At 41.4% G+C, this 14,836-nt stretch overlaps 1 protein-coding gene across 2 annotated transcripts in view; it reads right to left on the bottom strand.

Moving 5' to 3' along the window:
* SRGAP3 (SLIT-ROBO Rho GTPase activating protein 3) overlaps positions 1-14,836 on the bottom strand; it is a 303,414-nt gene that overhangs the window by 50,518 nt on the left and 238,060 nt on the right. For both annotated transcript variants that reach the window (XM_060239606.1, XM_060239607.1), the window contains exons 7-9: positions 5,571-5,792; positions 3,413-3,514; positions 2,459-2,656 (exon numbers count right to left, since the gene is read on the bottom strand). In XM_060239606.1, the coding sequence (XP_060095589.1) occupies positions 2,459-2,656; positions 3,413-3,514; positions 5,571-5,792 (522 nt within the window). The remainder of the gene's footprint in view (positions 1-2,458; positions 2,657-3,412; positions 3,515-5,570; positions 5,793-14,836) is intronic.

A 14,836-nucleotide genomic window follows, 5' to 3' on the forward strand; every position in this document is an offset into this window, starting at 1 on the left:
TTAGACTCAGCCCTTTGCCATGCTAGTTGAAATAGGAAAATAATACGGATATGCCTTACAGGGCTGCTGTACTGGTTTGTATTCTTGAAAACACTCTATGAAATGCAAAGCAGAAGAAACCCTGAGATACAAACATGAATGTAGCATGGGAGATGACTACTTGAGTTACTAACTCCAAACTGTCAAACAGTCAAAGGCACATTTATATTACCGCACACAATTTACCAAACACATTTCTCATGCTAGTGCTACAAAATATTATAACCCTTTTCATTTCAACAGGGCTTGCATTGGAGAAGCTCCTAGTGGTTTGCATAAGATTGTGGACTTCCAGGACACTCAGGGTGTCCATTCCAAATTGGTGTGGGGGGGAATAATCAACAGTTCAGGACATTTATACATCATTTTCTCAAAATGACCAGTCATATATGACTGCAAAAAAACAACCAAGTTCTTATTGTGGTATGGACATTTCTTTGTGCAATTTCTCTGGCAAAAATTAATACCTAATCTTGAAAAATGGCCAGTTTTTAAAATAAGTCTTTCACTGTTTTATTCGCCTTTGAAAAGGCACACAAGAGGCAATGTACTGCTCTTTTTTAATCTAATGTTTATACCTCACCCCCCCCCATGGAGTCCAAGAGCAACTTTCATTGTTCTCCACTTCCCCATTTTATTCTCACAAGAATCCTGTGAGGTAGGATAGGCTGAGTGCATGGGACTGGCCCAAAATCACCCAGCAAGCTTCCATGGCAGAGAGGGAATTTGAACCTGGGTCTCCCAGAAACTAGTTTGTCATTCCAACTACTATATCATGCTGGCTCTTTATTTATTTATTTTTTAAAAAATGCTATTTATTTAACCATGATCTAAAGTCTGTGGTCTGCAGATTTCCATAGGACTTGACAGTTTCTTATCAGTTTCTTATTATGCCCATTCTCCACAGCCCTCCCCACCTCCTGAATGGCTCAGAGTCACTCTATGAACTCAATGAAACCCAAGCCTCTTCCACCCTAGAATGAAACACTAACCAATATCCTACATTGGTAGCCAGACAGAGAGGCTGCTGAAATAGTCAAGCATTTGGCAGTCTTCTGAATATGGCTGTGTTTAAATACTGCATAAGCAATCTGTGCTTGACTGCTACATATGCATCTTTGTAGCCTTTAACAAATTTGTTCTAAACTTAACTTTTTTTTAGAAAGGCCACAATTGGTAGGAAAAATTTACTGCTTGAATGTTGGGGAAAATGCTGTTTCCCTGTGATGTTCCAGCTTTCAAAAGATTATGCCATTTGGATCCTGAATGGCAGCAGCTTTTTTTGTCTTTATTGTGACTCTTTTTATTCTTCAGGAGAAATCTTAACATTCAGTTTTAGTGAATTACTGACATCTTCTGTTATGGATGAGGAAAGAGATCAGACACTTCAAGATGGTAAAATCCTCCACAAAAACATGTCAAGGGAAAAGGACCAAAACTAGTCAGCTTAGTTTACACTGCAAAGCATTACATTAAAATGGCAAAGGTGTGCAAGCACCAGTTGCTTCCGACTCTGGGGTGACGTCGCATCACTTTTTTATGGAGTGGTTTGCCATTTCCTTCCCCAGTCATCTACACTTTACCCCCAGCAAGCTGGGTACTCATTTTACCAACCTCAGAAGGATGGAAGGCTGAGTCAACCTTAAACCAGCTACCTGAACACAGCTTCCGCCGGGATCAAACTCAGGTTGTGAGCAGAGTTTAGGACTGCAGTGCTGCAGCTTTACCACTCTGCACCATAGGGCTGCTACTACCCATTAAGCATTCTCTATTTCCTGAAATCCAAAGAACTGTTTCCTCCTCACCCCTTTTCTGTATCTAAAACCTGCTATTTCAACAATCCCAAATTTCAAAATTATATTCCAATGCAATACAAGGGACTGCTGGGTTTGTGTATATGAAGAACTGAGAATGCAACATGAATGCTGCATTCATGACAGAGAGACCTGAAATTTGCTGCAAAAGAAACTTACATACTGAGACAATTAAGTTTGAAAACAGAGATAACTCTAGATTCCTGCTGAGGATATTACATTGACTCCTTACTGTGTCTGATATTGCATGAAGACCAGATTCTCCAAATAATCCCTCCGCTACCCATTTTTACAGAGAACAGTAATTCCACAAGGGGCTTCTGCAAGGGGCTCCCCTCCTCTTTAAGAGAGATGCAACTACTTCCCAGAAAAATTAGACTTCCTCAAAATTAGGTCTTCCTCAACGATGGGTATGTCTATTAGAAACTTGCTGTGCCCATTCTTTATGTTGGAGCACAGATGCACACTACCATCATAAGTCCATAACCTGAGTCACCGATCTGTGCTAACAAAGAGAAAGGGTAGAGAAACCTCTGCTCCTGGGGCTATGGCCTCCTCATTTTTACAAGACTTTGATCAGTATATAGACAGAAGATTATCCTCACAGTAAAATAGAACATTTCAGTTTCCTGTTGGTTGGCTCTCCTCTTGGCAATGTTTATTTTGCTCATGTAAGTTTCTGAAGCCGCTGATTTGATCGACTCTGTGGAGCGACTATGCTGGAAGGCATCAGAGACGTCAAAATCTTCCACTGTCAGCATATCTTGTAATGTCTGCATAGTGGCATCCAACGTTTTGCGCACCTGCAGAAATGGAAGGTACAGAAGATTGTGTACCGGAGTGAAAGACACACGATTTAATCATAACAACTGCATTCATCTAGATACGTTGCCTTTCTTCTGCACTGAAAGGTGCTTTAAAAACCACCAGTATATCCATGCCCCAAGAGCACTGAAATACATATAGTAGCCATTCCAGTGAACAAAAGAAGCACCTGACTTGCAAAGACAATGGGTAGCAACTATTAGCAGTTCTTGTCTTCAAGTTACCATTGCCCTTATGTTACATTCCCTATGCTGAACCTCTTATGAGCAGCAACTGGCACAGGCCTGTATCTGCCCACACCCTAAAAACAGCAGCTACAAGCACCTCTCATAACATGATATAGCTCTATCCTCCATGCAGAAGAGATTGCACATCTTGTGGGCAATGTTCCCTTTAAACTGTGGAGTCTTGTGAGCAAAAGTTCTCCTTTGTTAGCTACTGGCATTAAAGTTGTGAGCTACTTTAAAGTTGTGAGCTACATAAATTTGTTTGCTCTGGGGCCATTTTTCCTGAGCTAAGACAAAAATGTGTGAGCCGGAGGCTAAAAAACCTGTGAGCTAGCTCACACTAACTCAGTTTACAGGGTACACTGCTTGTGGGTCAGGTGATGAAAGTGAGAATTCTCTCTCCTCTCTCTCTGTATTGATTTATAAGTCAGTGGGTACCAAGTCAATAGCACAGTGAAGTGGATAAAGTTTGTTTACATAAAGATCAAAGACAATTACAGCTCTCACCTCTTCATTCTCTATTTTCAGTGTGGCAAGTCTAGACTGCAGTTGATGATATCGCATGAGCAACTCTGTCTGAACCGGCTGCTGTGCGCTCACCTGACATACCTAAAGCAGCAACAAAATGGAAGAGAAGAAACTGAGTTCATTTTCTGTGAATCTGTTATATGTTGGAAATCCCTTCTCAACTTCTCGCTGTTTCTCCACTCCCTGCTGACATTTTGGAAATCTAAACTAAAACATACAGAATGTAACATTTGAGACTGGTTTCAGATGTTGCAAGAAATAATGGGGGAAGGAAGCAATACAGAATTATACCTCCTCTGTCCAGGGTCAGCGCGAAGGAGTAGGCCAAGTAGGCAGCCGCTTAGGGTGCCACTTGGCCCAGGGGCACCATGAGGCGCCCCCTCTCCCCGCACCTGCTGCCATCCACCTCCCTGCCCCTGCTGCCATCTGTCTCCCCATGCAACTGCCAGAGGAAGTGTGGGCCTTGCGGAACCTTGCCCAGTTCCACAGGGCCTGCAAAACCACTCTCTTCCAGCTGGCTTTTAATTAATATGGAACTTACATCATAGAAGGAGTACCATCATCATTGAAAAACTGAAAAACTGACATATGTATAACATCAAGACCTAGCACCTAATGAATTTTGATTGTTTTAACTGTAAAATGAATAATTTATATAATGTATGACTTACAATGTGTACTGTTTTAACTGTTTTAATGTTTTTATGCTGTGAGCTGCCCTGAGCCTGCTTCGGCAGGGAGGGCAGGATATAAATCAAATAAAATAAATGCTCGCTGCTGTACATCTCCCCGCGCCTGCTGCCGTCGCAAGGTGGGGGGCTTGGCAGCGAGCTCTGAGCATGCCCACTGCCTTTCAGACTCTGCCAAGGCTTCCCGAGACTCGGGAGGCCTCTACAAAGTCCAGGGAGGGGCGTGCAGTGAGTATGCTCAGAGCCAGCTCTGAACACGCCTGCTGCCTTCCAGAGTCTGCCGAGGCTCGGGAGGCCTTGGCAAAGTCCGAGGGTGTGGCAGTGATGTTATTATGATGTCATCACATGCATGGAAATATCAATGGGGAGCGGAGGATCGGGGTTTGGCCTAGGGGCGTAGGCACCCCTAGCACTGGGTCTGCCTCTGTCAATACTTGCTTGGAACATCTATATTCACCTAATTTCCCAGGTTAAGTAGAACACACTGCAAAACAACATAGTTACAGCTGTGAGTATAAACCTATGCAAAGTCAAAGAGGATCAGGATATTTACAGCTATAAATCATCTGAGGCAGCAAAAAATATCCATCTTCATAGTCAAGAGGCTCCAAAACCTTAGATTGTTTATAACAAAAAACAAGAGCTGGAGCACTCAACTTCTTCTAGTGTCCTTCCTCTTTTATAATTAGAAAAGAAATACAGTGCAAAATTACTACTTTGACTAATGCAGCAAAGCTGTTCAAATTCCTTCAAATCATTGTATGCCAACATTAGTTTAGAGGTAGATGGCATAACAGATTCTTCAAAGCAAGGATCTGGCTTATTTGCCATCTACAAGGTCAACCATTTACCCAACTCCCCCCCCCCCCCATCATAGAACTCAAGAGGGCTTACCCAGGAATCCCAGGAGATAACCAATCCAAGTACTAACTAGATTCAGTGCTGACTGGATTCAGATGCATTTATTTATTTATTAAGATTCAACAAAGTGGCAGTAATGTGCACTTTCAGCTCTACACTGGATATTAGGGATTGTTCACTAGCCCCACTCCAGAGTAACTACTTCTGCCAGTTGTATTTCAGAAGTACAGACTGGCCACTGGAACTATTTCCCTCTTCTAGCTGTCTGTTTCAAGAGGAGGACAAAAGCACCAGTTGAAGAACAAAATGTTGATTAAGAAATCAAGTCCATATGCTGCAACCATCCTGTAAAATCTGACTACAATGCAAAACGAAAAAAAGAATAATCTGGACACGAGCAAGTAGTTTGTAATGCCAGATCAAAGCACAGAGCAGTAACACTCATACCTAACATATTCAACAGTGATGACAGCTAAAATATCCTTCCCACTGATATCAGGGCTGTGGTGGGTAAGTATTACACCTGTAGGAAAGCCAGAACCACCTTGCACATGCTCACTGAAAACCATTTCCTACAGTTCCAATACCTCATCCCCCATGTGTGGCTGATATTCAAACTTCAAAGGAGGACAGAAGACTTGGTTGCACATATCCATGACTGTGTGTTTGTCACTCCGTGCATCTAGGTTGTCTACAGCATTCTCAATTATGTCCAGGCCCTCATGGCGTGAGGTCTCGAGATTGTATTCAGCAGATAGATATGTTCTGAATGTTCGTGCCAAGCTTGCATGGAATCCCAGGTCACAACACTATGGAAAAAAGCAGACATGAACCCACTAGGTATCCCAAGGTATTGGTGTATTCCATTTAACTCCAAAGACATTTCAAAATATATACTTATTGGGGGAACTGGAATCATTTATTTATTAACATAATTTCCCAGGCAGCAATATAAACTAGCTGTGCAGAAATCCAAGTCACAAGCCTGCCCTCTCAGACATAGTCCAGGTTAGACAAGACACACAAGAGTACATACTGAACTGTTCATACTGTGAGTCCACACTGAAAAGGGTGCCTTCAGGACACCCAAATACATGAACAGCTGAAGACAAGGGAATCTTTGTTTTGAATTTCTGTTGTGACATTTGTCTCTTTCATGAAGACCAGAAAAAAGAGTTCTGAAAGGGAATCCTGCTGATCAACAGGAAAGGAAAGAATGGGAAGGATATCTTGCAGAGCACTTGCTTTTCCCTTTGTGCTGCAGGTCCCATAAAGTTTGGGCACAGTTAGAGACCACAGAACGTGGGCAAAAGCCAAAAAGTTCTTACCATGTGGTTCATGGTCACTGTGTTGTTGGATGAATCATTTATTACAGGGGTGGCCAACGGTAGCTCTCCAAATGTTTTTTGCCTATAACTCCCATCAGCTCCAGCCAGCAGGGCCAATGGCTGGGGCTGATGGGAGTTGTAGACAAAAAACATCTGGAGAGCTACTGTTGGCCTCCCCTGATTTATTAAATTCAGGACCAGACCAAGACCTAGTTTGTTCGTTTGGTTTGGTTGATTTCTGCTATTCTTCACTTTTTGTTATTGTAGGGTTTTTTTGTTCCCTTTAGAGACAAAAGTGGTATATAAATATTTAAATAAACATATACATTATGTGGTCAGGACCAAACTTCCTGTTGTGCCTATGCACTTTGGAAGACCTTCACAACCACAGTAGAGAGGGCTGAAAACTCACACGGTAGGTTACAGTTAGAATTTTAATAGCATCAATTTTGGAACAAGATTTCATTTAAGTCCTAGCATTTTTCATTTTTCATCTAAGAATTAACTCCCCAAAACTTCAACTATTCATTCATTACTCAACTTTAGATAGTCCTTTCTCACAACTATATACACACACAACTATACACACACACACACACACACACACACACGATCAGCCATGTCTTAATCAAAGAAATGCCAACAGCTAATTAATCTACATCCAGATTCTAAATAAAATATGTAAAATTAATTTCTGCAAATCTCAATGGAACATATCCCCGTGCAAATTTAAAATTATGTCCTTCATCAATAAATGCACTCTAAATGTAAACTGTAATTCAAAACAAATTATTAGCATAAACTCTTATCATAGTATAGAAGATGCCCCCATTAAAATTCTCTAGGTCTCTATTGACAGAGCCATTTCTCATGCATAGTAAGTGATTTCTTGTCCAATGCACCTTGGGGAAAACCTAAACTTAATTAAGGTAACAGAAACCTAATTTCTTTGCCCCCTCCCCCAAAGAAACCACCAGTGCAGACCTATGGTTTCCAAGATGCCTTGCTTCAATATAATGAAGTTCAGTTTAACAAGATGAATCAAGAGTAGAAGACTGCCAGTTCATAGCCTACCAGGAACAATTTTTATGGTTTCTACCAACCCCTTCCCTCAAAATGACCAAGTTACCAATCTACTGTAAGAGGGCATGTGTGTCCCCACATTCAACTTCTTAAGATCCCAGATGAAGACTTGGAAAGAAGGGCTGGAAACAGTACCATTGTAAATTGGGGATCAGGACAGAGGGGGGAAGAAATTGCGCAAACAGAAAACAATCCAAAGATTTCACAACAGTGAAACACCCTTGAAAAAAGGATATTGAAATATAATAAAGAGTGGCAGGAAAAGATTGAACTGTCTGATGATTGTATTTAATTTGTGAGTTGTGCTTTTAATCTTATTTCTTCTTATGTATAATGCTGTTGAGATTTATACTGCTACAGAGAGAAGAAAAGAGGTCACCAGCAACTATGGACAATCTAAGAACTACAATCAACTGCAAAATCAGGACATTTATTTCATCCAGTATATATTGGTTTTCCTGATGGAATTTTTCCTTTGGTTGACACCCAGAGATGTGTGATGCGGAAAGGAACAGTGGCAGAACTAAAGGCAGTTTCCTCTATTGCATCAGAAGTAAATTCTAACCTACCTGAGGAAACTGGGGACAAGCACAGATAAAACTGTACATAATTATCTGGGTCTGTTTAAAAACTTACTTAAAGTGGTTATGTCTACTGAAATTGTGATTTTTATATATAGACTTGACATTCAAATGAGATGCAAGAGAGATCACAAATCACCAAGCATCCCTTTAGAATTATTTATATTATTTTTATTTATTTATATGCTTAATATTTTTATCTCCTCAGTGGGGCCCCAGAGCAGCTTAGAACATCATTCTCCTCTCTTCCATTTTAACCCTCACAACCATAGAATCATAGAGTTGGAAGGGACCTCCAGGGTCATCTAGTCCAGGGGTCCCCAACCCACGGTCCATGGACCAGTACTGGTCCGTGGCTGTTAGCAACTGGGCAGTGAGTTGTATAATTATTTCATTATATACTACAATGTAATAATAATAATAATAATAATAATAATAATAATAATAATAATAATAATAATAAGACATTGGATTTATTTCCTGCCCTCCACTCCAAATTTCAGAGTCTCAGAGTGACTCACAATCTCCTTTACCTTCCTCTCCCACAACACACCCTGTGGGGCTGAGAGAGCTCTGACAGAAGCTGTCCTTTTAAGGACAACTCCTATGAGAGCTATGGCTGACCCAAGGCTATTCCAGCAGCTGCAAGTGGAGGAGTGGGGAATCAAACCTAGTTCTCCTAGATAAGAGTACACACACTTAACCACCACACCAAACCAATAGAAATAAAATGCACAATCGTATCATCCCAAAACCATCGCCCCCGCCCTCCAGTCTGTGGAAAAACTGTCTTCCACAAAACTGGTCCCTGGTGCCAAAAAAGGTTGGGGACCACTGATCTAGTCCAACCCCCTGCACAATGCAGGAAACTCACAAATACCTCCCCCTGTGATTAGTTGGTTAGGCTGACAGAAGATGATTGGCCTAAAGTCACCCAACAAGCTTCTGTGGCAGAGCAGAGATTTGAGCCTGGCTGGGTCTCCCAGATGCTAATCTAACATTTTAACCACCAGATTATGCTGGCTACCTGAGGGTACGCAATGCCCCAACTCAGATTGTGGGTGCACAAGGAAGGGAGAAGGGGTTTAATTTTCTAAGGTCTACCTCTGTCTACTGAAAACTACTATCAGCTTGTGCTCCCATTTGCCACAGAAGGGAAAAAAGGCAGGTGCCCATTGTGGATTTCTCTTAAGAGGCTAACAGGATCCCAGGTGGGGAGAACTATAGGCAAAAGCATGCAGGGGTGGATGAAATCCCAGCTCCCCTATCTGCATGACCTCAGTCAAAATTTGTAATTGAATTTTAAAAGGACACCTTGAAAGTTATGAATTGTAACTTGGCAATCTGTGTCTTATCTGGTTTCACCATGAGGTTTCAATTTCTTTGGGCCATGATGGACGGGCCCTAGAGCATTGCAGCCACCACTCCATGACAACAGGGAGATTTGTCAAAGATCTAATGGTCCTTGCCAATATGAATGACCCAAAAGTAAAAGCAAATGAAACAGCAGAGCAAAACCCAAGGTGCACTGTCAAGGAGCAAATGGCCTTATACAATGTCAACCTCTTCTTTCTAAGAGAACACAATATTTACCTTTTGCTTACACAGGCACAGAAAGATGCTGCAGTATACCTCAAAGTAAGCAACCTATAATAAGAAGGAGGGGATCTGCTGAATCAGGTCCCATGCAGCGGAGGAGGGGAAAATCTTTCATTTTCTGGTGAAGTTAAAAATGGATGTTATTGAATTATTCTTATCCTATTAGACAAAACCCATCAAGATACAAAATTACTTTACAAAGTGATGATCAGGAAAGGTTAAGAAGTTGTGCTGACGTATGAATAAAACAGCAGAGAAAAAATATTACTGCTGCCTTAGCCAGGAATAACCAGGGAACATTACAATTTATCAAGATATCCAGGAAGAAAGGAAGGCCCTGGGCTACACAATCAAGTTTCTTTCCTTTGGGCAGATAAGAATGCTCAATTTTATTAGCTTGCAAACCTGGCTATGGAGTAGGTGGGGCCTGGAGATCTCCTGCTTTTACAACTGATCTCCAGCTGGCAGAGAACAGCTTCCCATGGTAAAAATGGCTGCTTTGAAGGACTCTACAACAGTAAGAGTAAGTTAGTGATAGCCAGTCATACACAACAAAACACTAATTCCAATTATACATTCCTAATATATGGATACACAAATTCCAGAAATGAATTCCAAATATATTGACACATATATGGACAATGGTGGGTCGATCCAAAGTGCATGTTTCAAATCTTCATCAGGTCCAAGATGAATGGATAAATACATAGTCTTTGTATCCATTTATCTTGAACCTGATGAAGATTGGAATGGTGTACTTTGGATAGACCCACCGTTGTCCATATATGTGTCAATATATTTGGAATTCATTTCTGGAATTTGTGTATCCATATATTAGGAATGTATATTTGGAATTAGTGTTTTGTTGTGTATGACTGGCTATCACTAAATTACTCTTATTGTTGTGTTGCTGTGCCTGAAAGCAGTGTATTTTTGATTTGGAATCTCCACACTGCAGTCCATTGTTTTGACTACTTACCTTGAAGGATTCTATGGCAGTGTACCATGTTGAGGCCCCTCCTCTCCCCAAACCCCGCCTTCTCCTGAATCCACCCTCAAAGTCTCCAGGTGTTTTCCAACACAAAGCTGGCAACCCTACGATGTAGTCATCCAGAGGAGGTTTCTCTAATGTTTTAGCCCAGCCAATTCAGAAGATCCAAGGTTAGGATTAGCCCCAAAGAGGCCTTCTACAGCTTGGCCTTCAGGCTCAACAAGTTCCATCCAAACATCAGATTCTACCTAAGGGGGGGAAACGTATGTATTTGAGTAGTTTTCACTGCTGTGTGATCTGTGTATGCTTCTAAGAGCTAAAGGTTTGTACATGAGTGCATTTTTTGTGTTAATATACATATGAAGGAAAAGGAATGTGACTCAGTGGAAGAGAGGCCTAGGGTTCTTCATGGTACATGGTTCTTCATGGCAGGCAGATATCTGAAAGAATCTCAGTCTCATATAAAGAGATCCACAGGATTCTTGTTTCAGGTAAAATAATGCTTGATACATGCTCAAGTATGTGTTGGCTTTTGTTAAAATTGGTTGCACTTTGAAAGCTACTAAGTTAACCTGTAATAGCTTTCCAGAACCCATCCACACACATAGGGCAATTAAGGTATCTGCTGAAGAATCCACTGTTTTTCAAAGACTATGCAGCTGTGAACAGCATAATGGTTAGAAGCCAGCCAACCAAAAAGTGTGATTCACAGCCTCCTCCGATATTCTTAAGTAGCTGAGCTTCGTTACTCTAGCAGTTGGTCAGACTTTACTTCCAGTACTCTTAGATGAAGGGGCGGGGGATGGCCAGATTGGGTGTGAATCACACTTACAGGGAAGCAACAGTAGATGTTTAGACAAGAAGTGTAAAAAGTAGGTGTGAGAATACAAAGAAGGCAAAAGAGAAGTAGCAAGGCTATAAACCTAGGCTTTCAGGCTGTTTCCAATTCATTGTAACACCAAACCTTCCAACATCTGAGAAATGAAAAAGTTGATAGTATAGTACTGAACACCCAGTATGATTCAACTGCATTCATGGAGTCTTAGGCCAAGCTGTACAAGAAAGGCCATGAAAAACCAATTCCGGAGCATACATTTTCAGACAGCCTATTGTGCACCAATACCCAAACTTGTACATTACAAGCAATTACAAATTAGTACTTTGTAGTATATTCTAGCCAAACTGCCAGATCCTTTCGTAACTTCTATATGTGCATGCAGCCCAACAGATGAATTAGAAAAGTAAACTACAGCATTAAGTTCAAAACCTGCACACAGTGAAAATACAGGTATGTACTTAAAAGGTCACAGAAGATCTGCAATACGTGCTTTCAAAGACATAAGAGCCAATGTACAGCATTAGCCAAGAAACTGAATATATGTGGCCACAATTCTTACCTTGCAATCCAGCATTCAACACCAAATTAATGAAGTCTATTTTGATGAGGAAATGCATTCAATCAAGCCACCCGCACAAGTTGCCAGTGACCAGAGCTCACTGCCCACATTTGCTTTCTCTAAGGAAGGCAAAGGAAGCAATAGCTGGGAATGAGCTCTAGCCACCAATGTCACTAAACACACAAACAGCACTGGCTGTTGTTAGGGTTTGGCCCAAAGTACAGTAGGGTTGCTAGGTTTTACCTGGCTGCTGGTGGGGGGGTATTGTGCATGTGGTGAGATGATGGCACCCGGAAGTGACATTATGGCACTGGGCACATTGCAGAGGGATGCTCTAGCATTTTGTTTAAAAATTCTATGGTGCCAAATGGGAGGCTGGGGACCCTACAGTACAGACAGGGAAAATGTGGGTCTAGGGTTCAAACGAGGAAGAAACTTATTAGTGCAGTGAAGATCAGTGACTCCAAACAGAAGAGGCATGGGAGACAAACAGTACAATAGGACAAAGTTGGCCACTGGAGATCACTTCTACTACTTGTTTCAACCACAGTAATTTATGGCTATGCTTCCTCTGCTTAGATGGGGTTAACAGCCTGTAAGTGGGCTTGGCACCATGTGTTCCCTATTACAATACCTGTGAATTTGTTCTGAGCATGTGTTCTTTGTGTCATCCATCAGGGACTGCAGACTAAAGTAATTTTGTTGTAATACATTTTTCATTAGCTACTATATTGACCATTTAAGAAAAAACTACTTGACTCTAAGAAAGAATGAAAAAAATATTGGTCCTACACTGAATAATTAAATTAGATGAATGATGGGAAAGACAAAAAGAAAAAAGGCCTTGGTTTTTCAAATATTCAGCAAAAGGCTGCCAAGAGTGCATTTTCCAGTTTCCAGTTATCCTCTGATCTTGTACTATTTCTAAAGTATGTTCATAGAGTCATTTTATGGCACATTTTTCCCATTCCTAACTCAAAGTGAAATATTAAAATTCAGTTACTGCCATGAGCAACTCTATCTAAAGAAGGCATCTCTTCTTTACGGATGATTTTTAGAGACATCCCTCAATTCAGATTTAAGTCACACCAAAAAGATGAGTTTATCTTACTCTGTGCTAAAAACAGCAGCAAGTGGGGGGTGGGAACCCAATCTGGGAAACACAAAGGATCAGATCTTGTTCTCAGATACAGGCTCTGCTCCATTGAAATTTTCTCACTGCAGCCATTGTCAAGTATAGCACAAGCTATGCAACAACTTTAATAAGCATAGCTTTTGGCTACTGATTTCACCTCTACACATTTCAGGAACTCAGAATGGCGCTTAAACCAGAGTATTCATAGAATCATAACGTTGGATGGACCTCCAGGGTCATCTAGTCCAACAGATCAGAAGAAGTGACCTCTCTCAAGTATGTAGGTCCCAAGCCACTGCTCTTTATGGGCGACAAGCAATGACATATATGGCTAATGAACAAATTAAAAGCTAACAAATCACCAGGTTCAAATGACATATCCTCAAAAAGCTTCATCAAATGACAAATTTCTTCAAAAAATACCACTGAAATGGACCTCCTTATCAAAGGTGATGGCGAGGGAATACCTTGCTAAGACCCCTGAGACCACTGACACCAATACCTTGGAGTACTGGTTGTGCCAGGCTGTCATCTGGACTGACCTCTCTTTTGTATTGCCCTGAGCTCGGAGTCCACGTAACACCCTAACCCCCAGCAAGGGAGAGAAGTTCACAATCAGGAGGGTATAAAATGTGGGTCCTCATTCAGTCAAAGCAGCCAGTAGCTAAGCCCCACTACTCGGCATGAGCAGAGAGACAGGGTGACTCAGAGCCCTGAGTCCACCTAATACCCAAACCCCAAGAGGAGAAAGGTGGTCAAAATTAGAAATAAATGATGAATGCGCTCTGCTTTTAACAAGTTCCCTGCCTCTCAGTCTAACTGCCAACAGCCAATAGAGAAGAGTTCAGAGCTGAGCATATATTCTGATCCCATAGAGCAGAATGGGAACTCTGTTATTGGCAGCCAACAATGTCTGTTAAGCTTTGGAGGGATCCTATTGATGTTTCCAAGGCTGGAGAAATCCACCCTCCCCCCTGTTGCTTTGAAAGGGTTTTTTTTAATAGTTTAATGGAGCAGAGACAGTTTGGGAAAGTATCCATTCACAAACCAACACAAACAACACCATAATTCATTGAATGTTCATTCCAGTCACCCTTCCATAAACCAGCCAAAATTCACGAAACACGAAGCAGCAAGAATTCGTGAAAAACTGAACTTCATGAGCCATCCATGCCCATCCCTAGTAGCAAATGTGAGAGAGATCCAGAGGGGACCCAGGAATTTGTAAACCAGCTAGTCTTTGTTTGGGGAAAATCAGTGGAAATGGTTGTCGAAATGTAATAGGTAAAATTAAATAAGGAACCAGGAACATGAGGGTATCTAACCACACATTTCAGAAGTCTTTTCTAGAAACTTTCCAGTGAATTACTTCAGGTGAATGAGCAGAATACACTCCTAAAAACCAGTACCTTTCTCATTTAAGAGTTTATAGTATTTCAAGATTAGGGTTGCCAGATTCAATTCAAGAAATATCTGGGGACTTTGGGGGGGAAGAGCCAGGAGACACTGTAGTGGAGTCAGGGGCAAGGTTGCGACAAGCCTAATTGAATTCCAAAGGGAGTTCTGGCCATCACATTTAAAGGAACTGCACACCTTTTAAATGCCTTCCCTCCACTGGAAATAATGGAGGAAAGGGGCATCCTGGGATTCATAGAATTGGACCCCCTGGTTCAATCTTTTTGAAATTTGGAAGGTATTTTGGGGAGAGGCACTGGATGCTATACTGAAAATCTGGTGCC

The sequence above is a fragment of the Heteronotia binoei genome, chromosome 5, assembly GCF_032191835.1.
Source record: "Heteronotia binoei isolate CCM8104 ecotype False Entrance Well chromosome 5, APGP_CSIRO_Hbin_v1, whole genome shotgun sequence".
Classification (NCBI taxonomy): Eukaryota; Metazoa; Chordata; class Lepidosauria; order Squamata; family Gekkonidae; genus Heteronotia; species Heteronotia binoei.